This window comes from Solanum verrucosum, unplaced genomic scaffold (assembly GCF_900185275.1).
Source record: "Solanum verrucosum unplaced genomic scaffold, falcon-dt-bn FXZP01000261.1, whole genome shotgun sequence".
Lineage (NCBI taxonomy): Eukaryota > Viridiplantae > Streptophyta > Magnoliopsida > Solanales > Solanaceae > Solanum > Solanum verrucosum.
This window is the reverse complement of record NW_026019969.1, coordinates 15,389,614-15,416,877: the sequence shown is the minus strand read 5'-3', so window position 1 is coordinate 15,416,877 and position 27,264 is coordinate 15,389,614. Positions and strand designations below refer to the sequence as shown.

General features: G+C 33.8%; 4 protein-coding genes across 6 annotated transcripts; 1 reads left to right on the top strand and 3 right to left on the bottom strand.

Moving 5' to 3' along the window:
- On the bottom strand, positions 1–3,132 carry LOC125815237 (senescence/dehydration-associated protein At4g35985, chloroplastic-like). Its single transcript, XM_049494668.1, has 4 exons — positions 2,043–3,132; positions 1,398–1,564; positions 1,134–1,218; positions 1–430 (listed from the first exon to the last, which is right to left on the bottom strand). Exons 1-4 carry the CDS (start codon positions 2,933–2,935, stop codon positions 244–246), a joined length of 1,332 nt encoding a protein of 443 aa, XP_049350625.1. The 5' UTR covers positions 2,936–3,132; the 3' UTR covers positions 1–243.
- On the top strand, positions 3,066–5,190 carry LOC125815113 (pentatricopeptide repeat-containing protein At4g04370-like). Its single transcript, XM_049494496.1, has 2 exons — positions 3,066–3,192; positions 3,269–5,190. The coding sequence occupies exons 1-2, from the start codon at positions 3,066–3,068 to the stop codon at positions 5,188–5,190; spliced, it is 2,049 nt and encodes a 682-aa protein (XP_049350453.1).
- Positions 5,191–6,465: 1,275 nt separating this feature from the next.
- LOC125815240 (uncharacterized) lies at positions 6,466–8,195 on the bottom strand. The gene is made up of 2 exons (XM_049494674.1): positions 8,089–8,195; positions 6,466–7,992 (listed from the first exon to the last, which is right to left on the bottom strand). Exon 2 carries the CDS (start codon positions 7,961–7,963, stop codon positions 6,725–6,727), a length of 1,239 nt encoding a protein of 412 aa, XP_049350631.1. The 5' UTR covers positions 7,964–7,992; positions 8,089–8,195; the 3' UTR covers positions 6,466–6,724.
- An 848-nt stretch (positions 8,196–9,043) lies between these two features.
- On the bottom strand, positions 9,044–15,328 carry LOC125815239 (uncharacterized). Of its 3 annotated transcripts, XM_049494670.1 has the most exons (11): positions 15,318–15,328; positions 15,083–15,163; positions 14,031–14,375; positions 13,824–13,934; positions 13,045–13,135; positions 11,969–12,037; positions 11,616–11,693; positions 11,359–11,445; positions 10,730–10,780; positions 9,566–9,802; positions 9,044–9,484 (listed from the first exon to the last, which is right to left on the bottom strand). In XM_049494670.1, exons 2-11 carry the CDS (start codon positions 15,148–15,150, stop codon positions 9,353–9,355), a joined length of 1,269 nt encoding a protein of 422 aa, XP_049350627.1. In that variant the 5' UTR covers positions 15,151–15,163; positions 15,318–15,328; the 3' UTR covers positions 9,044–9,352. The 3 variants fall into 3 exon arrangements, with proteins under 3 accessions (XP_049350627.1, XP_049350628.1, XP_049350630.1); XM_049494671.1 differs by lacking the exon at positions 15,318–15,328 and having other exon boundaries at positions 9,581–9,802; positions 15,083–15,182; XM_049494673.1 differs by lacking the exons at positions 10,730–10,780; positions 15,318–15,328 and having other exon boundaries at positions 15,083–15,182.
- Between the last annotated feature and the right edge of the window lie 11,936 nt (positions 15,329–27,264).

The following is a 27,264-nucleotide window of genomic DNA, read 5'->3' as shown; positions in this document are numbered from 1 at the left end:
TTTTCAACCAAACACCAACTAAAATCTTGAGGTCTCAACAAATTAAGTTGCCAACTAGCAAATGACTATAGCAATAAAGCCAATACATACACTATCATTCCTGCAAATTCAAAGTTGACATTACATTACATCATTTTCTCTCAAAGTAGCTCACACGCAAAGACAAACTCTCTAATTAAGCAATAAATAAAACTGAGTGAGTGAGGAAGTTAAGAGATGGCAAGTGGAACATCCAGATCCTATTTACTTCTGCTTGCTCTTCAGCTTAGCAAGGTTAGCTTGAGCAGCAGCTTTTACAACTGTAGTAGGCTTGATAGCACCCTTTGGATTCAGAGCTTTTCTTATCTTAAACACAGCCCACGCAGTCCCTAAAGCATGCCCTGCAGCATCGAATCCTTCACGTGTCATCTGTGCCGCTTGGTCACCATGCCTGCATCAACATAAGTTAAACCATACTAAGAAATGGATGCAGAAAGTAAGACAATGAAAAGATAGATGGATCTGTTCAGTTAAAAATTTTGAAAAACATTTTCTTTAACAAATAAGTTTCTTAGGAAATGAGGAAAATAACGTTCCTAATGAAAAGGAAGGAAAGCAGGTTCCACCAGTGACATTCCATGTCAATTGTGTACGATAGACCTCATCTTCGCCCCATCCCCACCAACCCTACCCCTATTCCTACTCCACCTTGCATAATTATTTTTTGCTTACGTACCGAGACACAAGACTTTTTCACTTACTTCCCTGAAAACATTTTCCTTTCTACCAAACGCACCCTAAAACAAACAAGACTTGAGGCTTACAGGACTCTTCTTTGAAAGATTGATTGCCCAAAATTGTCAGGTAGCAGTTCGGGGATACAATAAGTCTATTACTACAATTATCTAAAGAGATGGTTGTGGTTTACCTGATGTTTGTTCTCATATTTATGGAAGAGAACTTCAAAAGAAATTGGAAGGTTTACAGTAAAACCATGCCTTTTTTTTTTTAAATAACAAACTTCCATCTAACATAATATCAGACCAGAAGAACCACAGTGTGAGTTAATCGCTATGTGAGTTTGGAGAACTTCCAATTCTCTGCTAATACAGTTTTCATTTAACCTCCATCTTTAGCAACAAAACAAAACTTACCTCTGTTGAACAAGACCAGTTGTCACTACCGAGGTTGTTGACATCACATTCTTTCCGGCCACTTCCACGGCATCACAAACCTTATCTGTTATAATGTAGCAAAACGAACAATATCAGGAGTCTAGAAAGAAAATAACATAGTAGTTCTGTTCTTCTTATGAACACAGCAAGTGGATTTTATTCCCCTCAATTCACACACAAAACAGATAAATGAAAATGTTCAACTAACTTAAAAAAGACAGTTCGTCGAGTAGAAACACATACTGAATCCATCCAAGGAAGCAAGAACAATTTCTCCAGGAAGAAGGCTAAAGAATCTCTGACCAGCTTTTGAGTTCACAATAGAACTTGTGAAGAATCCAGAGACCTTCACTACACCTGAGAGTATACCAGTTGCCACTTTCTCTGACATTTTTGTCATCTTCTTCACCCTATAAGGAACAGAACGAAAATATGCATAAAGATCATGCAAGTGAAACTCTAATCAATTTGTAACAAACTCATCAAAGTAGCTGAGAAATTAATCAAGTATTACTACGTCTCAATTCCAAACAAGATGAGGTAAACTATATCAATCCTAAAAAATCCATTCAGCTACACTTGAAACTAGTACTCCCTCCGTTTCAATTTGTTCATTCCTATCCCTTTTAATCCATTTAAAAAAGAATGTCTCTTTCCCTTTCTGAAACTTCTAATTCCAACTTTCCATGTGACATGTTTAACCACAAGATCAAAGAGCATTTTGATACATTCTACATGTCTTTAGTTTAAGACCACAAGATTCAAAATTCTTAAACTCTGTGTCGAGTCAAAACCAGTCTAACAAATTGATATGGATGGAGTATTATATTGCAAATCAATGCTCAATGAAGAGTAAAATTCAACAGAAGAACGAAAAAAAGACTGTACCTTCTCATCCTCCTCATAGCCTCAGGGCTAATGTCAGAGTTACTTCCTTTTCCCATCCTCTTCATCAACACATCATTCCCCCACTTCAACCTATCCACAGTAACATCCCCACACCACAATATCCCCTTTATCAACTGACCCGACCCGGCTGCAATCATTCTTGCAATACTGCTACTATAATCCTCAACATTCGGAGCTAAAGTTGTCCAGTAAGCTGCAGAACTCCTCTCCATATCCTCCTTTTTCTTCTCCATCTCTTCTGGTGAAACATCTTTTGGCGCCATCCACCATTTTTCTGCAACCCCTTTATCCTTCTTCACTTTCTCCACTCTAAACGCACTGTACTTCTCCAATACTAAATCTAACTCCTTTAACACCCTTTCTTGCCCTTTCGAAGCTATTGTTAAACCATAGTTGAGTAAATTCTCTGCGTATCCATCTTCATCATTTGCTTCAGAAGGTACACGAAGAGTGAAGAAATAGTGAGATTCATCAAGCTTAACAGCAGCTTCATCTCTCGCTAAAGGCCATTGAATCTGATCTCCCACACGTGCAAGAACAGCAACAACATTGTCTCCCTGTTTTAGTTGAACGATCTCGAATTCACCACTAGCGAGTTCGATGCTACGTTCTTTGTCGATCAGATGGACAATCGCACCTGGGATTTGGACAATTACTTCTTCTAGTGACACAAAGTTGGAATTTTGATTAGGTTGATTGTTTTCAGTTTCTGGGAATAGATTCTCTGCTAGCTCTTTCATGTCAATAGTTGGGTACATAGAAGAAGATGATTTGTTCTTTTGGGTATTTGTAAGAAATGGAGAAGTAGATTCTGGGTTTGAATCAATTACTTCTGGGTATAATTTGGGAGGAGTTGGATTTTGAGAAGCCATAGTTTTTTTCTTGGATTCTTGATTACCCAGTTTGGATTTAAACACAATAACACAAAAAGGAAATAACTTTGTGGAGATGTGTAGATGTGGTTTCAAGATTTATGTAAGTTTTAGCTTAGGGTATAAGAAAATGGAAAATGTCGGTTCTAAGGTTGAAGACGAGTTCACGTGGCTGCCACTTGGCTTGATATGTACAGCCCGTGTGGAAGCCGAGGAGATTCTTTGCCGTGTTTTTAAAGCAACTGTCACTGGAGGGCGTTAAGTTTACTAAATTTGGACTAAAATACCCTCTGTTTTTTTGCTAGAGAATATTGCTGATGTTTCTTGATTCAGTTAAAAAATATTACAGAGTAATTAAATGTTTCTATTCTTCTTTACCATGGGAATGTTCTGTTAAGAAGTATGATTTGTATGAATTGTCAAGAATGCTAAGTGAGTTTATGAAGATGGGAAAAGTTAAAGATGCAGATGAGCTGTTTGAGAAAATACCTGAAAAGAATGTTGTTATTTGGTCGATCATGATCCATGGTTATTCTAAAAATGGGTTATACAAAAAATCAGTTGAACGTTTCACCTCAATGAGAAATTTAGGTTTAGTGCCTAACTCATTCACCATTGTGGGTGTTCTTGTGGGGATCTCAGGATTGAAGGACTTATTGCTTGGACAATCAGTTCATGGGCTGATAGTGAAGTTGGGGTGGGAAGATAATTCATTTGTGGGTACTTCACTTCTAGAGGCTTATGCAAAATGTGGAAATATCAATGACTCTTGCAAGATTTTTGAGGACATAAAAAGTCAAGGCTTGGTTCCATGGAATGCAATGATAAGTGCATTTGTGCATAATGGACTCTTTGAAGAGGCTTTCTTGTTATTTAATAAGTCTAGAGAGTCTGGTTTGTTTCCTAATTCAATGACAATTATGGCCTTGACACAGAGCTGTGTGGCTATGGGATCGAAATGTCTTTGTGAATCAGTTCATGCCATGGCTGTTAAGTTTGGTCTTCTGTTTGATATACAGGTCAACAATTCACTTCTTTTTATGTATTCAAGTTTGATGGAGTTACCTGCTGCTTGTGGGATTTTCGATACAATGGAAGAGAAAGATGTCATCAGTTGGTCGACGATGATGAACTTACTGGTTCACCTAGAATATGCTTCAGATGCTATAAAGCTTTTCCTCCATATGAGAGATTCTGAGAATGAATATGATCACCTCATCCTAATGAATCTCATTTCAGCTTGTGGAATATCGGGGAACTTGAAGATGGGAAAATCTGTTCATGCTCAAGTAGTAACTCATGGTTTTGGATCAGAGCTTCCTTTACTTAATGCCATGATTACTATGTATGCAAGATGTGAAGACTTGAATTCTTCAAGAACTGTGTTTGATCATTCAACCATGAAGAGTATGGTATCATGGACATCTATCATTTCAGGACTTTTGCATAATGGAAAGCCCAGGGAAGCACTAGATATGTTCATTCGTGTTAGAATTGAAGAAAAATTCTTCATTGATTCGGTTCTTCTGGTGAGTGCACTAACTACTGCTGGTGAAATGGTTGCTTCAGAACTCTGCATGCAGCTTCATTGCGATACTATAAAAACAGGGCTTACAAACTATAGAAGTATTCAGAATAGCCTCATATCAACCTACTCGAAGTGTGGGAATGTTGAACTTGCAAACAATGTTTTTGAGCGAATGGCATCTCTTCGTGATATTGTATCATGGAATGCTATTATAAATGGGTATGGTATCAATGGCCATGGAGAAACTGCTCTTTCCCTATTCTATGAATTCAGAGAGAGTGGAGGAACACCTGACAGTGCTACTTACTTGAGCATTCTGAGTGCCTGTAGTCATTCAGGATTGACAAGTGATGGTTTGTTGATTTTCAGCCAGATAATAGAAGAAAAAAGAATCAGAGTTAGTGCAGAACATTATGGTTGTATCGCTGATTTGCTTGGTCGGGCAGGTTACTTGCCTGATGTAAGTTGGTTCTTGGATAGAGATGGTAAGACTCTTTGGAAGGTTATATTGAACGGATGTGCACGTAATAGTGATTTAAAATTAGCAGAATTTGCTGCAACAAAGTTTCATGAGCAGATTAAAAAAGATCCTGGTCAACTTGTGCTACTCTCAAATCTTTATGCATCAGTTGGGAGATTTAAAGATGCAGAAGCCCTGAGGTCGAGCATGGACACAGAGAAATTGATTAAAGTTCCAGGATTCAGCATTCTCAGTGGAAATCGATAGCATGTTGTGAAATCCAAATCAGTCATCACATGAACGGATAACAATTCTGCAACTTCATTTCATGAGGAGCTGTTGTAACATCTGCCATAAAAGGTGCATGCTTTGAAAGGTAAATGATTCAACTTTGATAAACATATCTGTTTAAAGAGTGATGCTTTCCAAGAGAGAACAATCGCAGAAACAAAAAAGAATGACAAGCTAATGTTGTGAATGATATACATCTGGACTAAAACTCAGGTCTAAAGATAAGCAAGAGCTGGATGCAGCTTCATGCCAATGGTTTAATGTTGCAACAGGTAAAGAGTCAGGATTATGCATCAGTAATATAAATAAGCCTGAACCTCTTCAGTTAGCTTGTCTCAAATATTTGTACTCACCATGGCTGAAAACCAATCATGTGATAGATCATTGAGCCATTCCCTTTGAATGGTGAGTTCCCTATGGCAGAGGACTTCTTCAATCAAACTTAGGATCTCTTTCTTTAACATAGAAAAAGAGCTTATTATCAGTGTATGCAAGAAGAGGGGTAATCCATCTGCTACACGCAACATGCCTCTATCGCCATAGGCTGTAAAGCAGTAACAAACTAACTTGCCTAAATACAGTCATAATGCATCATGGCTCTCGCCTCTCGGTGGGACTTATTCATCCTTGCATATTTAAAGTAGAAAAGGTCACTACAAAAACCAAGGGTTTTCAATTTTGACATGACACTCTTATAAACAAAGCCAAATAGAACATAGGAAAGCATGTTACCAGAATCCCTCTACACCACTAAGGATTATCAGCTAAAAGGATTAAAGCTTTGAATAGATGTAGCACCTCCTTGTTCAATATAGAAGAGTCATTTGCTTACAGCATATCGAAATCCGAACAATGGATTTCCTTCACACCATAATAGTATTATTTAGGAACATTAAGTATGGAGGAAAATAACTGAATCCTAGTAATATGTCAGAATCAACAAAAAGTACCATTTATAAGTAGAGTCTCTTTTTCTGGCATAGGAAGTGAATTTACTATCAGCATAGGTACGAAGAGGGGGTAATCCATCTACTACCAAAGGCGGTACAGCAATTAACAGACTAGCTGCATAAGACACTTCTAATGCAATGTGGCTCTCTTGAGTCCTATTCTTCCATGAATATGAAGTTGAATGTAGAAAAAAGGAGATCCAATATACACATACTACTCGCATAAATGAAACCAACTAGAACATTGAAAGCATGTCTCCACAATGTTTAAACATCACTAATGATTAGCATTGGAAAAGGATTATAAATATCTGATTAATAAGCACATCATAACCAAGATCCAACTAATAAGCATATCATAACAGAGCCAGCTGGTTTCAGCACATAAAAATCTGAACTATGGATTCCTTCAAACTCAAAATTGAAAAGATGGCAAAAACAAAAGGCAACAGTAATATCTAAATAAAAACAGGTGATGCAAAATCTCAGGCTCAGCCTGCTGAAGACTTCAAATATAAGTGATCTGTTATCAGTAAAACTCTTAATAAGACTGATTATTCTTATGCGCTTATCTTGCTTCTCTTACTCTTTGCCTTCACTGACCCATCCTTCAGCTTTTTCTCTAGCTCAGAACTCTTCTTCTTCTTCTTTCCATCTTTCAAAGACAACTTACTTTTCATTTGTTGCTCAGCTTTTTTCAACTTTTTTGCCTTCTTCTCACCGTTCAACTCACTCAGGTTACTACCCTTCTCAGCTTTCCCCTTTTTCACTTTCTCAACTTCATGATCATCACTCTCCTCGATGTCTTCGTCACTGTTTTCCTCCTCTTCATTATTACCAACATCATCATCATCACTTCCCAATTCATCTACACCAGAGTCTAAGTCCATATACCTAACTTCATGAATCCTCCCTTTATTCTTCCCCTTCTTCTTCCCTGATCCCTCTTCAGCTTTCCTGCCACTCTCCTCAACCTCAACCAAACCACCACTCACTTCTTCATCTCTAACCTCAGCTTCTTTCTCCTTAAATCCCTGAATCTTGAGTTTGATCTCGGGCAATGCTTGATACAAAGGCAATGCCAAAGAATCAGAAAGTCTCAAGTGCAAGCTTCTCACACCACCCCATTTTTTGGGAACCACCTGAACAACACCCTTTATTGCTTCAAAGGCATTGTCAACAATCTGTGCAGAGTCCATTGAACCCTTACCAATCCTCATCATACAACAAGTTCCGGTCCTCAAGTAAAACAACCCAGCCCCACAAGCCCTTTCCACTTGCTCCTTCCAATTCTTGTGTGTCAAGTCTAATGGCAAAGGCAGCTTCTTTTTCTTGAAAAACTGCTTACCTAGAAGCTTAGGAAGCAAATGGACAATCCTTCTGTCAACCAAGAAAAGATCATATGAATCACAAAGCTTTCTCTTTGCTTCAAAGGGTTTGTAGTTAGTCTTAAGCTTCGAAAGTTTAATGACTTTGGTGATGGGTATGTTTTGGGATTTAATAATCTTTTTGGCAGCATCCGAAGTGAGCTTGGAATTGGGTCTGTCGTCAATGATAAGACAGAGTTCAGAGGAAGCATCATGAAGAGGGTGAGGGAAAGGGATTCTGAAAGCGTTTGTACGAGGTTTTGGTGGTATTTTCTTAAGAGTGAGATTAAGGTAGATGAAATCGTCTTGTGGGAGTAATTGGGGTTTTTCAGTTTTCGACTTGGACTCTTTCCATTTGAGAAGAGCATCCACTGCCTTCTCTACGGTGGAGCGGCTAACCTTGGTGGCGGCGGCGGGTGGAGCAGACTCCATTGGGATTTTCGGACAAGTGAAAAGCAATTCTGGACGAAACAATTCAAAGCAAAATACTTTAGAAAAATCTGCAATCAATAGAAAATTAGAGTTCAATTACATAAAAGCTATAGAAAAGCAATTACCTTGAGCTGAAAGTTGTAAGAGCAAGAGAGGAAGTAGAATACGATGAAGAGACCTTAAACCCTAAAACCCTATTGCCACCTAAACGACAAGTAAAGCTGAGGAAGTTCAAAGCAAGTACACCAGGAAGATTAAATGATATGTAGAACCCTCTACTTTTTAAAATGATGGATACGTCCCCCAAGTTCGCTTTGCTCTTCTTCTTCTTCTTTTTTTTTTTTTGTAAAAAAGAAGCAATTATTATTGTAATATAAATTTGAACCACCTAACACAATTGACACAAATATACAATATAGGATTAAGGAATGTAATATAAAATCTTCCAGTCAAATTTAATATTCACCTTGTGATTTTCTTCTCAATTTGTAGTTGATAAATAAAATTGCGCTTACTAAAAATTCAATATTGTTACCAGAGTCCAAACATATCAATTTGAAGTTTTGAAAGGAGGCTTCTCCCTGGCATAGCATGCAACTAGAACAAGAAAACCGCGTAATCTTTCAACACGTAAAGAGTCGGCATTTTGCATCGGTAATATTATTAGCTCATAGATCATCAGTTATCATTGAAAAAGAATTGTGTAAAATAAGTGCTATAATTAGCTCAGACATCATAATGCTTACAAGCGAATCATGTTTACAGATCATTATAACCGTCCTTGGTAAAGGAGATCATTAAACGACTCTTTGGCCGATAAGGCATTTTTAACAAGCATAATTTGGTCATTCTTCACAACAACATACTCATTGTAGTCTCACAAGTGGGATCTGGGGAACATAAAGGTACGCTGAACTTATTCCCAGACTCACAGTTCATGGGAGAAGAAAGTATAACATGTCTCAATGAGGTAAAATAACATGCATCAATTTGGTCATTTTCCTCGCAGAATATTGGTGGAAGAATGAACTCCTTCATGGTGAATACCTAAAGCTACGCAAATATTTTCAAGAACACTAAGAATAGAGAGATGAATTCATTGAAATATATCACAATTGTGTTCCGTAGAGACATCTCTATCGCGATAATTAGCTGGGTGTATCCAAGTTGCAAAAACATCAGAAAGTGCAGCAGCAGTGGCAATGCATCTGTGTGCACTGAAGCCAGCCATGTCAGAAGTATTGTGCTTTCGCTGGAGAAAGTGTGGTTAGGAGAGAACAAGTAAATACATCAAGTTCAAACAAATATATAGCAATACCGACATTTTAAATCCATGAAGCTGATATGACGACTATGCTACAATTTCCTCATCTTCTCTTATTAGAAGGGCTATGTGATTTCACATAGCTCAGGCAAATAATTCCAAAGTAAGCTCTTTTCTGGGCATACATTAGTCAGGAGTGACTTCAGTCTGCTTGTTTCCACCTTTTGAATATCAATCGCCAGAGCCCCTGCTAATTGCTGGTTCAAAAACAAATAAAATCAACTGTGTGAAAAGTTCAAAACTTACTGCAAGCTTGAAAAAAATATGAAGCACAGTACCTTTTTGAGCCACACCATATAAGTAGCAGCAAAGGTTGCTTGAGCTTGATAGTCCTCAAAGTCACTGTCGGGTAGAATTGTGCAGGAACGAAATAGTTCTAATTCATTATCTATGAGCATGTCAATATCAACCGTCCTGATGTTTCTCTGGTTAGACGGCAAGGATCTATCATGATCACCGCATGCAAAATATCTTATCCAGTAAGTTAAGAGGAAGCGGCGATGAAGCCACAGTGCCTGAGAGGATAAAAAACATGAGGCAGGGTTGCACACAAAGTTACAGGCTTTTAATAACTAAGATTATCTTCATGAAGCAATTAAAAGACAATCCAGATACAGAAAAAGGAAAGGACTGACGCAATCAATTTTGTGCATGGAACTGATTGATCATATTTTGTAGGTTGGCCTTAGATATGAGAATCTATAGCAGAGCACGATCAAAACATCAAAATGATCATTCTCTTGATCTCATTAAGGATATTATAAGATGAAATAGATAGGCAATTAAAAATGAGGATAATCTCCATAAATATCCAACTTACGTGTGTATATCTACTCCAACACCTAACTGTTAATCTGAAACTAGTATATGTACCTAAAAAATTAAATCATTTAAAAAGTCTTGTGCATTTAAAGGTAAGGATTGAAAGTAATACGAAAGAATTTATGATTTATATGAAAATGTACTTTCGTACAAATGAAATTATGTGTTTGAGTTGAGATATGTCTTATTATTTACTGGAACAGGAGTCTCTAATATGGTATTTTTCACTTTTGTCATTTTCACTCCCATACATTAATTTTGTCAAACTTATGTGTGTATATAACACAAAATCAAACTAACAGATCTGTAGTAATATAGGGAAAGTAGAATTGTTGAACACAAACTATAATTTCATTTAATTTGTTACTATTTAATTTTTAAAATAGGGGATGCAAATAGTACATATGCGAATAAGATCCTTTAGAGAGGACACTTGACTGTCGCCTTCTGGAATTGCCATCTTAGAGGCACAGAAAGAGCAACAATGGATGGCGTACATGTGAATGTTACGATTCTACATGCACCAAAGGACTGGCAAGAGAATTTGGAAAACTTTGTGACCTCACTAAGTCACCTAACCAAAAAAAGTGTTCTTGTGAAAACTACTGTGATATACATACCTCTCTCCCCACATAACGTTTTATCAACTTCTCCACCCAGTTGAACTCATCCTATCAGCAGAAATTGAATCAGAAAAGAAAGGCTTAGCAATTAATTGTAAGATGCGGATTTCGTATTTGTACAGATGCAAACAATTACATGATTTACTGTTACCAGAACAAACAAGAATGAAAAGGAATACTTTTTCAATCTTAAGAAAAGGAGGAATACTTCTTCAGTTCCAGATATTACTCCAAATTTTGGCAGTTAACATAAAACTTGAAAGGTTCAGGAACTAGTACCAACTCCATAACGGGAACTTCAATTTTCAATCTTTCACACTGATCATTCCTGCAACACCTCAATGCACTTTACCAGATAAAGTGATTTTTTTTTGTGTGTGTGTGTGTCAACCAGCCAATTTAGTGCAACTCATAGTAGGCAAACTAATGTTGAGCCTCTGTGATTTCTGAGGAAAACTTAATGAAATTTTCAGTGAAAAGCATGTAAGTTTCAAGAAATCCTAAGCGTTCACAAAATGATGCTAAGCCCATCTCCATTAGGAAAGTTATGAGTTCATTATGGAAAATAAAATCTGTAAACAAATGCTATCAACTGTTGAGGAAACAACCACATGATAAAAGCATACCTTCAACAATTTATGAAGTTCTGGATCAAAGCTAGCATCTTGATCCTGGCTATGTTCTGATTCTTCAAACAGACGAAGCATCAACCGCTGCATAGATCAACATACCAAATGAACAACATAATCCATTTATGCCTTTCCCTATTTGTACTTCCAATGGGACAAGTGGTTTCGCACTTTCACAAAAACATTATACATTTTATAGGCTATTCAATACCAAGCAAAGAGAGAAGCAAATCAAGATTCTGATGGGGACTCACTTCACGGTAATGAAAGCAAGAGTTATCAGCAACATGGAGGCCAGCCCACTCCCGTGACTTGTTAAACTCCTGCAGCACCTGGATGCATGAATTTAAATCCATTTGTTAAGAATTGATTGTACCCTAATGAATAGAACAGTTCAAACAGGACAGAGAAACATGAGAAAAGTGTTTCAGAGATGATTGACTGTAGTTGAAGAAAACTGAGCCCATGTGCAATGGAAGATCAGGAATAATCGAAACACTTTATCACACTATGACCACAGACCAAAACTTTCCCTGCTCTGCATAGCCAGGAAAATTAAACTGGCAGGAAATCGCAAAAGAAATGTCACCATGGACCTTTCTCTCACCTGTTCCACTGACATGTAGGAAACTAACCAGCAACGGTGATACCATGCACGATAATTCATCTTTGATCTCTGTAACAGCAACAAGAGTCAACTTAGATCATCTTTGTAAAATAAATAAATAAATCATGAATAACAGTAAAAAGCAGTAACAAGCAGAAATGAGTACTGATATTGATAATAGATAAATCCAAACAAAATCTTCATTAGAAGACCTTGATAATTGAATTATGGCACCGGTAAAGAACAACTGAGACATTAATACATCCAAGTCATTCAACTACTTAAGCAAACCTTGCTGAACCAGTGACCTAGTTACGAGTTTTAGAGTTTCAAAGGGAAACTGACTATCTTTTAATTAAATGACATATGATTTAGATCAAATCAGCAAATGACAGTGACGCTGTTATACTTAACTTCCCCTAAATGAATCAAAGTACATGGCTAAAGTGAGGCTTTCCTTCTTGGACCAAGAAACCTACTCTATCTTCTATTTATAAAATGCCCTACAGACTTACACTAGAGTTTTGTAGTAATGCTAACATAAAGGTTAGTTCTATTTGCATGCCAGCTTGCCCTGAAATAATATTAGATAGAGTAGATTTCTTGATAAGAAATGAATTCATTTCTTAATAGAAATAGGTTTCCTTGTCCCTAGGAGGATGTCCTAGTGGTTTTGCTGTTGGGGCATGGGAGTAACAACCTGAAGATTCCAGGTATGTATCCCAGCTACAACACTTGGTATGAGCGCACCTAATCCAGCCTAGGTGGGCAGGATTACCTTGTCAAAGTATGCTTGTGAACTGAACAAGCTATCAAGTTGCATGCAAGCTGGTTCAGATCCCAGAAATATTCAGCAAAAAAGATAGTTCTCCAGAAATTATATGCGTTTCTTTTGTTTAATTTACCCATCTGAAAGAAAATTATCATACGTTTTCTATTATAGAACCAAAGTACATTAAGAATAGTGGAAACATTCCTGGTATCGATGAAATCAACCTTGCGGTATAACTCCCAAATAGTGATCAACCAATAGGCTATAGAAATTCATTAGTTTAGAGTATAATCCAACATAAGACCTCTGCTAGTTTTTTCACTAACTCGGATTCTCTTTCCATAATCTCTTGCAGATTTGAACAATTTCCAGCAATCATCTTGATCACCCACCTCCTATCAGTAATTAACAGTAATAAGAACCGTGAATGACTGTCCATCGAAAGGGTATAAAAATTCATTTCAAACTAACTTACAGAAAAGACAGACACCACTCTCCAAGTAGAGAATCAAAAAAAGTTGTATCAATCTCAATTTTAGAAATATGTGTGTCATTATTTTCTTCTTTTATTCCTGAGATAGATAATATGTCCCTCACTAGCTTATATTCTAACATTGCAAATTTGAACCCCCACCTCCTATCAGTAATTAACAGTAATAAGAACCGTTAATGACTGTCCATCGAAAGGGTATAAAAATTCATTTCAAACTAACTTACAGAAAAGACAGACACCACTCTCCAAGTAGAGAATCAAAAAAAGTTGTATCAATCTCAATTTTAGAAATATGTGTGTCATTATTTTCTTCTTTTATTCCTGAGATAGATAATATGTCCCTCACTAGCTTATATTCTAACATTGCAAATTTGAACCCTAGTCTCTCTCTCTCTCTTTCTGATTAAGTACTTTTTTTCCTTTTTGAAACAATTTACATACAGCTGGAATGTGCAACTGTAGGCCTGCTAAAAAGAAGCCCAAAAAAGGGGATCCAAAGAGAAGATATGCCAACTTGTCAATGTGACATTACCATGTACACCAAATCAATATCGAAAAAGAATTTACATATGAAAAGAGAGGTATGTAACCTTTGGCTCCATGCTTGTTCACTTTTAGGTGAATGAGAGAGAATCACAGATGAAAAGATAAGCTCATTCATGAACATGGAAAGAGATTGCTTCTTTGACAGAACAAGCTTCCTGAAAAAGAAACAAATGTATACATCTGGTCAAAAAGCTATTAACAGATGTCACCATTTATAAGAACCGGGAAACTATAATGTTATCAAAACAAACCTGGAATTCCACGCTGTTCCAAAATCACAACTTAGAATCAATAGTGCCCTACTGTGCTTCATCAATTCACTTTCGAGACTAAGTGAAGAAGACGAGGAACACATTGAAGCATTTTTATCATCTCTATGGAGCACTTTATAATTTTTATATGCTTCCACAAATGCATTCTTGACCGCAACATAAAGTGGAAAGAGAACCTTGGTTGAGATGCCCAACTTGTGATCCCTAATCCAGAAAAGTGTCCTAAAATTTGGTTTTTGTACAGAACCAACAGATGTTGAAGGAGTGCCAACATCTTCATTCAATAAGACAAACTGGGAAGGGTGAATGAACCCTATTTCATCACTGGGAACAGAAGGCGCATGTCAGATTGCTAATGACAGAATCACTCTTGAACTCAACATCTCAATAAAAGTAATGACAACAAATAATAAATAATGCGGATGTAAGATATGGATAGGTGAAAAATGTTAGGGAGAAGAGTCTGAGAATAAAAGTTTATCACCTTAGCTGAAAGGAATAATTACAGTGACTTTTAAAGAACCTTCGTATGATAGAGATATTTTGAGATTAAAAAAAATGGCAGCTCCTTTTTATATGATTTGTAAGCAATAGAGCTTTCCTTGAGAAGAGGGGGAAATTCCTTATTGTAATACTCCTATGTTTACACAATCACATCCAATCCAACTTTACAAGTTGAAACGCTTTACTTTTAAGCACTTCACAAAGTTGCTTTTACTGCAAGTAGATTTCTTATCACAAGTGTGATGAAGGAGACTCATCATTAGATAGAACTTTACCTGGTGTGTCTATTGAAAAAATTAGCTAGTCATTATTTAGTAATCTAAAATAATAAATCAGAATAAAATATGTTAATCACAATAATCCAATATTCCGTCATTCCACTAGCTATATCAAAATTCAGATATATTGTCCAAGTTAATGCGTATAATACTACTGCATAGTGCAATCATGGTTCTATAATAGTCTAGATTGTTGATTCAACAAACAAAAGTTGTGTCCATATACAGAGAGATTGATATGAGAGTTACATGAGAGGGTCGGACTCCAATATGCCCTCTAAATGATTCAGAAGCTCCAACTGATCAGGCTCATCCATCTATAATTATCTGCTAACTACAAGAGCTGTTTAATTACCCAAATGTCCGCCTATTAGACGGAGATTCAGATGAAGAAACTTAAAACCCTAAAATCATTTTTCTATCTGAACTTACAAGTAAGGAAATTCAAAGCATGAAAATGATCAATTAAAAAAGAAAATCTTACAAAATTGTCTCAACGAAAGAGATTGAGAAGAAGATTTACGGAACCAATCGCCGAAACAATCGGTATCTTTGTGGCGGAGGGAATTCAACGTCGAAAGCTAGTGGTTGTATGGTACTCCGGCGGGTGATTAAACATGAACTTCCCCTATACTTCTTAAAATGACGAAGACCTCCCCTATACTTCTAAAAATAATGAAGACCCCCAAGCACTTTTTGTTTTGTCCTAACGCAATTCTTGCGTCAATCATAAAAACCCGACCAAAATAATAAAATCGACTTAATAAATGGATTTAAATTTAATTTTACTACTAACAATTTGGTTTATATTGAATAAGACAAAAATCAAACCAAATTAACTTATTGTTACAATTGTTGACTGGTCAAATCCTTATAAAAATTTGTAGATTTAGATATTTATAATCACAAACATTTATTTATAACAAGAATATGAATAGGTAAACGAGAAACTACTAATATAACATGATCAAGTGAAGTGACTATATTAAAAGTAGGGGAAAGTTTGATATACCTTCAATTTTACGATTTAGAGTTGATATACTTGTTATAAAGATGGCTTACGATAGAGATATATCAGTTTTTCCCCCTTAAAAGTTATTTATTGATTGTCAAATAAAATCTTTATTTATTTATCAATTTATTAACTACGCTAATAGAAAGAGATGTTATTAATTTTTATTAGATGAAGAAAAATTGTATAAAATAGTAAACTATTAATTCAAATTAAATGTTATAACCATAGTTTGATTTAATTGTAACCCGTAGCAAACTGTTGTCATTTCGCCTCTCTCCCTGAATTTCTCAATCGCCACTCTCGTTTCTCGTTGGACATTCTCTCCTCACCTCTCTCACTTTATACAAACACAAATGTATAAAATGTGTTTGTGTTTAAAGCGAGAGAAAATTGTATATATACATATCTTTTCGTTCCCCTCTCCCAGATCTCGCTCGCCACTCTCACTCGCCTCTCACTTTATACAACCACAAATGTATAAATTTCGTTTGTGTTTGTATAAAGCGAGAGAATTGTATGTACAAATACAAAATATATATTTTCATCCTATACACTTATGATTATACAAATACAGATCTTCCCCTGCCAAGTTTTCTTTTGTCTTTCTCTTTCTCGCTTTATACAAACACAGATTATACAATTGATTCTTTTATATATGTATATCGAAACAGATTATACAATTGTTTCTTTTGTATATGTATAAAGTTTGTTATGGAGCGCAATTATACAAACTATAGTTATAACATACAAATATGATTTTTATCTTGGAAAAATTACGTGATTAAGTAAACTTATACTACTTAATTACTCATCATAGCTATAGTTTGCTATAATTACCACTCGCGACTAACATTATACATTAATTACGTGGGCTGACTTCGAGTTTGTATAATTAGTCACGTTAGTATATATGTATAATTCGCCAAATATACAAAATACATATGTATAATATACAATTATCTAACCGATATACATATACAATTTACCTCTCTCAACTTTCCTCCCTATCTCGCTCGCGTCTCTCCCCCCTCTTCCAATCTCGCTCACCACTCTCCTCCCTCTCCCAATCTCGCTTGTCATATATACAAATGCATATGTATAATATACAATTATCTAACCAATATACATATACAATTCACCTCTCTCGCTCTCCTCTCTCCCAATATTGCTCGCCTCTCTCCTCCCTCTCCCAATCTCGCTCGCCTCTCTCCTCCCTCTCCCAATCTTGCTTGCTATATATACAAATATATATGTATAATATACAATTATCTAACCGATATACATATACAATTCACCTCTCTCCCACTCTTTTGCCCTCTCTCGCTCCCCTATATATCTTCTCTCTCCCAGTCTCGCTCGCATCTCTCCTCCCTATAACATGTAGCTACGAATTGTAATTATCAAACTATATCTATGGAGAGTAAGTAGGCTATTTTTAAGTGGCTATATGTGAAAGTTCCTCTTTTATCTTTGTTATATCTAAAAGTTACTCGATGTTGAATTAGAAATAAGCCATCATTTCATTAAACAAAGAAGTCATAAACAGAGTTTTGATTTAATTCAAAATATCCAACATTTATTTTTTTATTTATTAATATAAAAGAATTTCAATATATTTATTGCTTTTATTTTACCATTTTCTATATTAAAAGAAAACTATCTCTTCACCACTTGAACCTCCCAATCAATAGTGACAAAGACGATATAAATTTGTAACTTAGGTGACAAAGTACGAACATCAAAATTTAAGGATTCTATGGGGATAATTCAATTGTATAGCTAGGAATGAGGATTCATGAATCTGTTGAGACAACGGACAAATTTATCTTTTGAGAAGGCATTATTAAGGTGCGGATTTTTGACACAGACAACAAAAATGTTTGAGGGGATAAGGTTAATTTCACGATGATGTTGTGTCATGGACTTCATTGATATATAATATTCTGGACTTCTCCGATATATTATTTTGGAGTTGAGTAGGGCCCATCGTCCAATCTATCATCATCCTTCCAATTGTAGTATTCATTTTCACAAAAATTAGCAACACACCAAAGAATGCCATGTTCTGCAAAGAGACAGAAAATGGATCGTTCATTCCATTAATTAGCAACTTATGAAAAATAAAGTAGTCACCTGTAGGAAACCTTGGAGAAGAAGCAAGAATTCTGGTTCTCCGACTTTATAGTGATAGAAATCAAATAAAATCGGAGTGGCTATTAGCAAGTACACTCCCTGCAGTGTTGATTTTTACTTGTAATAAATCAAATAAAACCAGATGATAGATAGATAGATACAAAGAGATTGAAAAGCCTTACCAAATTACAAACTCCAAGACATAGGTTATCAAATAGGATTAGAAATCCACCCGCTATTTGTTCACTCGCAAACGACGTTACGAAGAAAGCAACCTGAATTATATTGACTCATCTAAGTCATTATATAAAGCAATATGCAAGTGTGTAAATATATTTTTGAAACTTTTTTTTTCACGAAGAATTCATGTATGTAACGTTACATAGCAAATGAGTTGAATTGATGAACTTACAATATTCGATTTTGTTGAATCTGTTGCCCCAAATCCTTCAGAAATTTTCAAAAAACCAGCGAACTTGGAAGTAAATTCCTCCTTGTACAGAGGATCTTTAAACGATCCTCTTAACCTATATAATTATAGTATATACTAACACGAGAGAATGTGTGGGCATAAAATGAATTCATAATTAGGGAGACAATTAATTATATATATAAAAAACCTAAAGTAAGAAGCTCAGAAAATTTACACACATATTCCAACCAGAGAAGATGAGTATGAGCCAAACAGAACCCTTCCTATTAACGATTGTGACACCATTCTGTCCTCTTTTTCCCTTTAGCTTCAATTGTATTGTGAAATTGCAGGAAATTCTTTTTCCCTTTAGCTTCAATTGTGAAATTGCAGGAAATTCCTTTATATAGCTCCTTTTTTATTCACCTCATTTTTTTTAGAATATTTAAATTTAAAAAAACTTTTTACACATTTTTAATCCATAAAAAACTCATAACATAGTTGTTCCTAAAGCCCATTTTCCACGCCTAAAATGTAGTTATATAGGAATGATTAATCGGTAATTATTTTACTACTCCGTATTTCTGTTATAACTCGCCGTGTGATGCGCTGACGATAAAAAAAATAATCATAACAAATTTTATGAATAAAAGTAGCAAATATGTAAATTATAAAACAATTTCTGATTTTTCAATTGATAAAACTTTTCTGATTTACTGTTTTGAACAAAATAGCATAACAAAATCCACTTATTTTCCTAAAAACTTTATTATTGTTATAAGCATTATTAGCCAAATACCGGTGAATATGAGAAGCAAATATCTAATTTGTGAGGATCATGTTGAGTTGATAAAAGCAAATATCTAATTTTTTTGTTTCTTTGTACTTAGTTAGGATTAAAGGATGAGATTCAGTGAGATTATTTGACAGGTTGTATTAGAAAAAATAATGTATCTATTAGTTTTGTGTATTATTTATATTTTGTTTGATATACTGTGATTTTATGCTATGTATAATTTATATATAGAAAATTATAGTATTAATAATGCAAGAGGTTTTAATACATGCATTAGTATATGATTAAAGACACAATTGTCTTTCAAAACCTTTTAATTTCCACATCCTTTCCATCATATTTAATTTGTGGAGAGTGTTCTTATAAACAATTAATTTTAAAAAAGAATTACGCAATATATGGTTTTTTAATACACCAACTATGTTTTCTTACACAAATGTTGTCATATATACTAGCCATTGAACTATTTTATATAATCAAAATGTCATTCAATTTTACCAAGTATTATATAAAATTACTCCTAGAAAAACTTCCCAATTGTGAAATTAGAATTGTCCTATTTTATCCTACATTACAAAAGAGAAAAGGTTTTCACCTTATTACAAGGAGAAATGCAATAAGTATTATTTAATTTAATAGTTATGATCCTGTTATTGCCCTAAAATGTTGGTAATCCAGCTAATTAATCTTGAGAACCCTAGAAGCAACTAAAATTCTTTGTCAACCTCAGTAGTTAATAAACTCTATACACTTCCACCTCTATAAATTGCACCTTCTTGGCTAATTCACTTCAATGTAAAACTACTCCTTTATTTTTTTGGTTGTTTCAAAGTGTCAATGGTTTTTCTTGTAGTGTTTTACCCGTGTCCGGAATCCATATTGAAGCCCAACTAAATTTAGATCGTGCACTGCATGCATGGCCTATTTAGAGGTGACGCTCCCAACAAGATTTTCTCCATACCCAAAACAGGGCTCAAACTCGAGATCTCTGGTTAAGGTTTAAACAATCTCACCACCACTGCACCACTAACCCATACCGGTAAAGTTTCTATAGTTGATCATTGACATTGAGTCATGAGAAGTAGGAGGGTTATGATATTTTAGCATCCAATTGGAACTTTGTTGTGGGGAATTAACATTATCATAGTCCTTGCAATTGTTAGGCTACTTCAATATTGAGGGCAGTTTATTCCCTTCAGTCCTTCACTCCTCTTATGACTCTTTTCTCACCCTCCAATTAAAATTTAGTACAAGGAAAATACTTTGCAGTTTGCCTCTCTTTTACTTCCTACACACTCTATTCTCACACAATGACAAAGGTATTGCAAAGAAGTTAAATCCCTACGGGCTTAATAATTTTAAAACTTCTCTTTTATGTTTAATATAAAAATAATAATTTAAATCATAGAAATATCTAAAATTTATTTAATATTTAAAATTTTAAACGTCTTTTTTTAAAAAAAAAAATGTGTCAAGTTAAATAACATTACATAAATTGAAATAACTCTAGTAAGTACTTTCTTTCTTTCATATTACTTGACTCTTTTTTACTTGACACATATTCCTTTAGTAAAACACTGATTATTAGAGGGGTAGTTTTTACCGAACTAACCTTATTTATAATGATTGGAAAACTCTAAACTAACCATAATTTTATCATATATTTCTTAAATTTGTCAATTATTATAACTTATAATATATTTTATTTAATATGTCAATTTGACTATTCTCTCAGATTTGGAAATTGTATTGGAAAAATAACTCGTCAATTTTTTGGAAAATTGTTGCAACAATAGATACGTACAAGATGGATTATATGTCAATAGTCGTGGATTGAAGTTTGTTAAAAGCGATTGGAGTCTCTTGTCCAAAAAAAAAAAAACTGATTTGGGTGTTTGTCTAAAATAATGAGCGGCGCCTATGTGGAAGGCAATTAAAATCTTATGTAATTATTTAATACTCCATATATAAGTGCTTTATTCATTTTTGTGTTTTATGAAAAGTGAGATTTCATGATTCGTAACAGAGAAGAGTAGTACATGCATTTGACATTATTCTTGTTTGATTTAGGCAATTAAAATAAATATAAGGTAATATTTCGTAAGTGCTAAAAACGATAATTGTCCCCATTTTTTTTTAATCTTTGACAAATTTCTAACTAATTATTATTTCCTCCCGTCTAATGGTTTCATCAAGGAGATTCTACTGTCCTCATTAGATTGTACATTCTTCACTATTAACCTTGTAATTTTGGATTAAAGTTAACATGCATCTTATTTTTTAAAACCAAAAAATGACAGAAAATATGTGTACGCACCATCAAAACAGAAAGTGACATATGGGCCAATTAGATTTCTACAATTAGGAAAGGAAGGTACATTCTTTTACAATAAATACAGCAGCTCCGCCTTTCTCTCTATTTCATCCTCAAGTCTCAGTCTGCAGATTTTTTCTTATAGTCACTCTCGAGTCCTCATCCTTATAGAAACAGTAGTTATGTTGTTTTATCAAGGGGCCACATTCCCGTTGGATCTGTATTTTTTGACGATTCCTATACCAGTTGCAATGATTCCTCTAGCGCCTGCTGCATTATCCGGATACATTGTGGTATAATTTTTTTAGTTTTATTTTCAGTTTTTAAAGATATTTCATTTGCTATTGAAATATAATAGTAATACTTTGATTTAATTTTGCTAATAGGTATTTTGCTCGGTTGATGTACCACGTCATCGATTGCTTCCACCTTTCTGATTTTTCTTAGCACTGATCTTATTCTGATGTGGAGGAGAACTTGAACTTTTTTTTGGAGGCGCCAGAGGAAGCTAGCTAAGAGGGGGAAATTAACTAATAGAGAAAAAAGAGTTACTCCTTAATTAAGTAGTACTTAGTACTTTTGGTTATCGTTGTCGTTCTAAATTTTAAGTTTATTTGTATTTTAACTTCTTTTAATGAATATATTATCACTTTTTGTTCTAGTAAACTCCTTAATATTTGATTTCCGTGAATTGCATGCATGCATGGTTGAAAGATTCATACTTATAACTCGCTTAGACGAGAATTAATTTGAAAATAACGTTATACTCTTAATCTTAATTTATTCTTGCCAACAATAAATATAATAGTACTACTAATAAAAATAATATATACCCAAATAAAGACTACAAGCATAAATATATGTTAGGTACAGCCACTTGATTTATATGAATTATTTCTAATATCTCCGAGAACTCTAACATAGTATAGTAATATTGTTAAAACTACAGAGATTCTATATATAGTTCATAGTCGATAACGGATCAAATAAGAAATAATAGATGACTTTATATACATTAATTACCTACTTCATAATGCATGCCTAACATTTGCAAGGTGAAACAGAGCGCATATTAACTATATAGTGTTGCAAATTAAAAAACAAAACACTCGAGTCTACTCAATTAAAGGGGAAAAAAATATGTTACTAGGAATTGTACGGAAAAATTGTTGATTTTTGAAGGTAGGTAGGACAAAACAAGTGGAGACCCAATTTGTGTTGATTCGCAGTTTGCAGGCCAAAAGAGAGAGTTAGACCTTGCCGCTTAAATGGTGTGTTGGCAGACACTGCTTTTGTACGGTCTCACCAGAAATCCCTCAGACCTCAGTGTTTTTCTTGTCTTGTAATGCAACTTTTCTCCATCAATTTCAAATTTTTGCCAAAATTGGGCCTCTGATAATTGATAATCAAAGATGTAATGGTTATACATACATGCAAGTTATGAAATTTGAATACTTATTATTTTCACCGTTCATTTTATTTTTTCCACAATATTAAAAACATATAAAAAAAATTTCATGTTATACAGTCAATATTAATTACTTATTTCCTAGAATCTGAAACTATACATCAATTTATATGTATATTATAAATAAAATACATCAATCAATAATATTGAATGGATAGAAAAATTATATTGAGAACAAATTTTAAGTGGAATAAATATTTATATTCAAGTAGGATAATGAGTGGGGATATGGGACGTAACATTTCAAGGACAAATATGTGCTCAAAGTTAGATGACAAGGAAAAATATATTTAAAAAAATAATGAGGAGTAAACATAACATTTTTGTAAGAATACAAAAGCAAATATGATCATATATTGTGTTATGAATTTAGAATAATGTATATTTATTATAAATATAATTAATTTTGTGTCTAAGCTCATTTGTATATGGTATATGGTTTTGTGATAAATAATTATAATTAACAAGTATGTTTGTTGGTACGTTTGTAGAACTTATGGATATAATTAAGTCACGTATCATCTTTTTTTCCCAAAAGAAATGAAACTAAGTTTGAAAATCTATGATCAAATACATTTTCAACTTTATCTGAATCAGATTTTTCGAATATATATAAGTAAATAATTGGAAATCGACATTACATATGTATATATATAAAAAGTGTTTGGGATATCTTTTGTGAGGTCAACATACAAAATGTAGAAATGACATTAGATAGCTGCTTCTAGTTCCTGTGGGGTGTTGTTATATGTGGAATTCAGACAGTTGTTGAGCTAGGTAATCTCAACTTTGGACTTTTGGGGCTGAAAGTTTACAAACTTCAACTTTGCATGTCTGAATTTGGCACTACCAAAGCCTAATTTTAGATCCAATTATCACGACATAGTTATGTCATGACATATCGACATCAATACTTATCATCACAACATAAACTCATATTATCACAAATCAAATTATTTACACCGCGACACTTGCTCTTGTTATCATAATATCAATTTTACCTGCACAATTTCCTATAAATAAGAAGCAGTATACTCATGTGTATGTAGAAGAGAAGGGAGAAACAATCCCTCTAGTCTTCTCGCATCTTTCCGGCCTTTCAAATCGACTAAGCGCTACTTTCTGTTTTTCTTTTTTAGAATAACCATATTTGCCCTCTGAACTTTTCTTTTTAATCTGCTTTAATTTATAATGGCGTAACTTTATTTTTTTAGTATTGGTTACTTGATGAAGCTAAATAATTATTAGAAAAGCTAACAATTTAGTTTGATACTGAACAAGAAAAAAATTCAAACCGACAAATAAATACCTAGCTATTCATTTGTAGTGTTTTCCATGTTGGCGTGAAAAGATGGTTCATAATATAGGAGTATGTAATTACTACTATTGTCGACTAATAATTTTATAATCTTTTTGGAGATTTAGATATTTATAATCACAAACATTTATTTATAATTGGAAGTGAACATTTAAGGCAGTGCTATTAATATACTATGATTAAGTGAAGTGGTTGCATTAAAAGTATGAGAAATAGTTTGATATACCCCTGATTTAAAGTTGATTCATATACACCCTATATATATTGTTTCACAATAAACATCAAAATTTAAGAATTCTATGCCTAATTAATAAGGCAGTTGAGCTGATCACTGTATAACTTTTTGTAGCATTATTCCAGCTTGTGGGGATCATTCAGTTGCATTGCTAGGAAGGAGGAGGATTCATGAATCTGTTGAGACAAAAGGTCTACAGGCAAATTAATCTCTTGAGAAGGCATTACTTGACATCTATGCAAGGTGCAAATGTTTGATAAAAATGTTTGAGGGGATGAATTAGTTTCACGACCATATTGTGTCATCATCGACTTCGTTGGTATATTATTTTGTGGTTGACGATGTTGTATCGTGGACTTTACTGGTATAGTATTATTTTGGAATTGAGTTGGGTCCAACGTCCATTCTAACATCTTCCTTCCATTTGTAGTATTCATTTCCACAAAAATTAGCAACACACCAAAGAATGCCATATTCTGCAAACAGACAGAAAATCCAGTAAACTCCATTGTTGATTAGCAACTTATGTAAAAATAAAAGAAATTGATCGATTAACCTGTAGGAAACCTTGGACAAGAAGCAAGAATTCTGGTTCTCCGACTTTATAGTGATAGAAATCAAATAAAATCGGAGTGGATGTTAGCAAGTACACTCCCTGCAGTATTAATTGATTTACTTATAATAAAACCAAATGATAGATAGATATAAAGGAGATTGAAAAGCTAGCTAGCCTTACCAAATAAATAACCCCTAAGCTTAGGTTATCAAATAGGATTAGAAATCCACCCACTACTTGTTCACCAGCAAAAGACGTTACGAAGAAAGAAACCTGACATTAAATAAAAAAAATATGTTGAATTGATATTTGTTTGAATGTAAGAAAAATGAAGAATTCATGCATGTATATATAATGTAACGTTACATAGAAAATGAGTTGAATTGATGAACTTACAATATTTGATTTTGTTGAATCTGTTGCCCCAAATCCTTCAGAAATATTCAAAAGACCAGCAAATTTGGAAGTAAAGTCCTCCTTATATCTGGGATCTTTAAACGATCCTCTTAACCTATATATATAATAACACGAAAGAAATGCATGAGGAAAGGATATCGATCATTCAAGTCTTCAAATTAAAACTACGTACATGTGTGCGTAGAAAAGGAATTCATAATTGCATGCATACATTTTCCAACCAGAGAAGATGAAGTATGAGCCAAATAAAATCCTTCCTATTAATGAATGTGGCACCATTTTGTACTTTACCTTTAGCTTCAATTGAAAGGAATTCCTCCTTGTTTATTCACTTTATCTTTTTATACTTTTAAGTAACTAAAGAATATATTTTTTTTTCAAAAAAAAAAAACTCATGCCCATTTTACACGCCTAAACTGTGGTTATTATAGGAATGATGAATTGGTAGTTGTTTAATTTACTACTATTTCTCTTATTACTCGCCGTGCTGCGCGCTCCATATTAACTAAAAATAATTATAACAAATTTTATGAATAAAAGTAACAAATGTGTAAAATTATAAAACGATTACTGACTTCTAAATTTTAGAACTCCGATGTTCAAATATTACAATTCACATAGAGATAATATTTTACTTAAATTAATGAAAAAGTAAAAAATTGAAATAAATTGTAATTTTCTGAACGAAACTGTAATTTGTATTAAACTCTATAATATTACTCTTGAAAAGTTGTATTTTTGAATAAACTCCTGAAAAGCTTAAATTAGAGAAGCTTAATTAATTTAATGAATAATCACTCAACTATGTTTTCTTGCACAAATGTTGTTATATATATACACTAGCCATTGAACTATTTTATATAATCAAAAAGCCATTCAATTTTACCAAGTATCATATAAAATTACTCCAAGAAAAACTTCACAATTGTGAAATTACAGTTGTCCTATAAAATTTCACCCTACATTACAAAATAAGGAAAAAAGATCAATCTTATTACAAGAAGAAATGCAATAAGTATCATTTAATTCAATAGTTTCCTATTGCCCTAAAATGTTGGTAATCCAGCTAGGGAACACTTGAACCAACTAAATTCTTTGTCAACTTCATTAGTTAATTAAACTCTACCCACTATAAAGTAATTGCACCTTCTTGGCTAATTCACTTCAATGTAAAATTATTTGTTTATTTTTTTTGGGTTGTTTTGAAGTGTCTATAGTTAATTATTGAAATAGAGCATGAGAAGTAGGAGAGTGTGTGATATTTTAGCATCAAATATTATAAATTGTTTCTTGATTTCCTTTTTATGGTTTAGGTATGTACTGCAATATCATTTTCTCGATATGTTTTGATATGTTTTTTCTTAAGGGGTCTAGCTATTACTGGTGTGTGAAAAGGCATTAATGACCATAGCAGAGAAGCAAGTTTGACCATTTCTCCTTTCTGATAATTACTTTGTTTTTGTAGATTTTAAGCTGTAAATTTTATTTTTTACAAACTTAAGAAATATGAGCAATTAATTACAACAAAAATTAGATGAACTAATCAATCTACTTTGAATCATGTTACTGAGGAAGAAAGGCAAGTGTTAAATACGAGTTGAGAGTTTTAACCATAGAAATAAGTAAAGTTTGCATCATAATTAAAGTCGAGTCGACAGCTTAAATCATATAATTTTTTTGGGTACAAGGTCATGAATCATCTATTAATACTCCAAAACACCATTTATCTCATTAATTAATTAACAAACTCTTTCTTGAATTAGCATT

Coding starts and splice junctions, on each gene's coding strand:
- LOC125815237 (XM_049494668.1), bottom strand. CDS start 2,935: ATGGCTTCTCAAAATCCAACTCCTCCCAAATTATACCCAGAAGTAATT. Junction 1,565..2,042: donor GCTATGAGGAGGATGAGAAG/GTACAGTCTTTT, acceptor TGTTCCTTATAG/GGTGAAGAAGATGACAAAAA. Junction 431..1,133: donor ACTGGTCTTGTTCAACAGAG/GTAAGTTTTGTT, acceptor ATGTTGATGCAG/GCATGGTGACCAAGCGGCAC.
- LOC125815113 (XM_049494496.1), top strand. CDS start 3,066: ATGGAAAATGTCGGTTCTAAGGTTGAAGACGAGTTCACGTGGCTGCCA. Junction 3,193..3,268: donor AGCAACTGTCACTGGAGGGC/GTTAAGTTTACT, acceptor TTCTTGATTCAG/TTAAAAAATATTACAGAGTA.
- LOC125815240 (XM_049494674.1), bottom strand. CDS start 7,963: ATGGAGTCTGCTCCACCCGCCGCCGCCACCAAGGTTAGCCGCTCCACC.
- LOC125815239 (XM_049494670.1), bottom strand. CDS start 15,150: ATGGATGAGCCTGATCAGTTGGAGCTTCTGAATCATTTAGAGGGCATA. Junction 11,446..11,615: donor CTTGCTTTCATTACCGTGAA/GTGAGTCCCCAT, acceptor TGATCTATGCAG/CGGTTGATGCTTCGTCTGTT. Junction 9,803..10,729: donor AACGTTATGTGGGGAGAGAG/GTATGTATATCA, acceptor TTATCCTCTCAG/GCACTGTGGCTTCATCGCCG.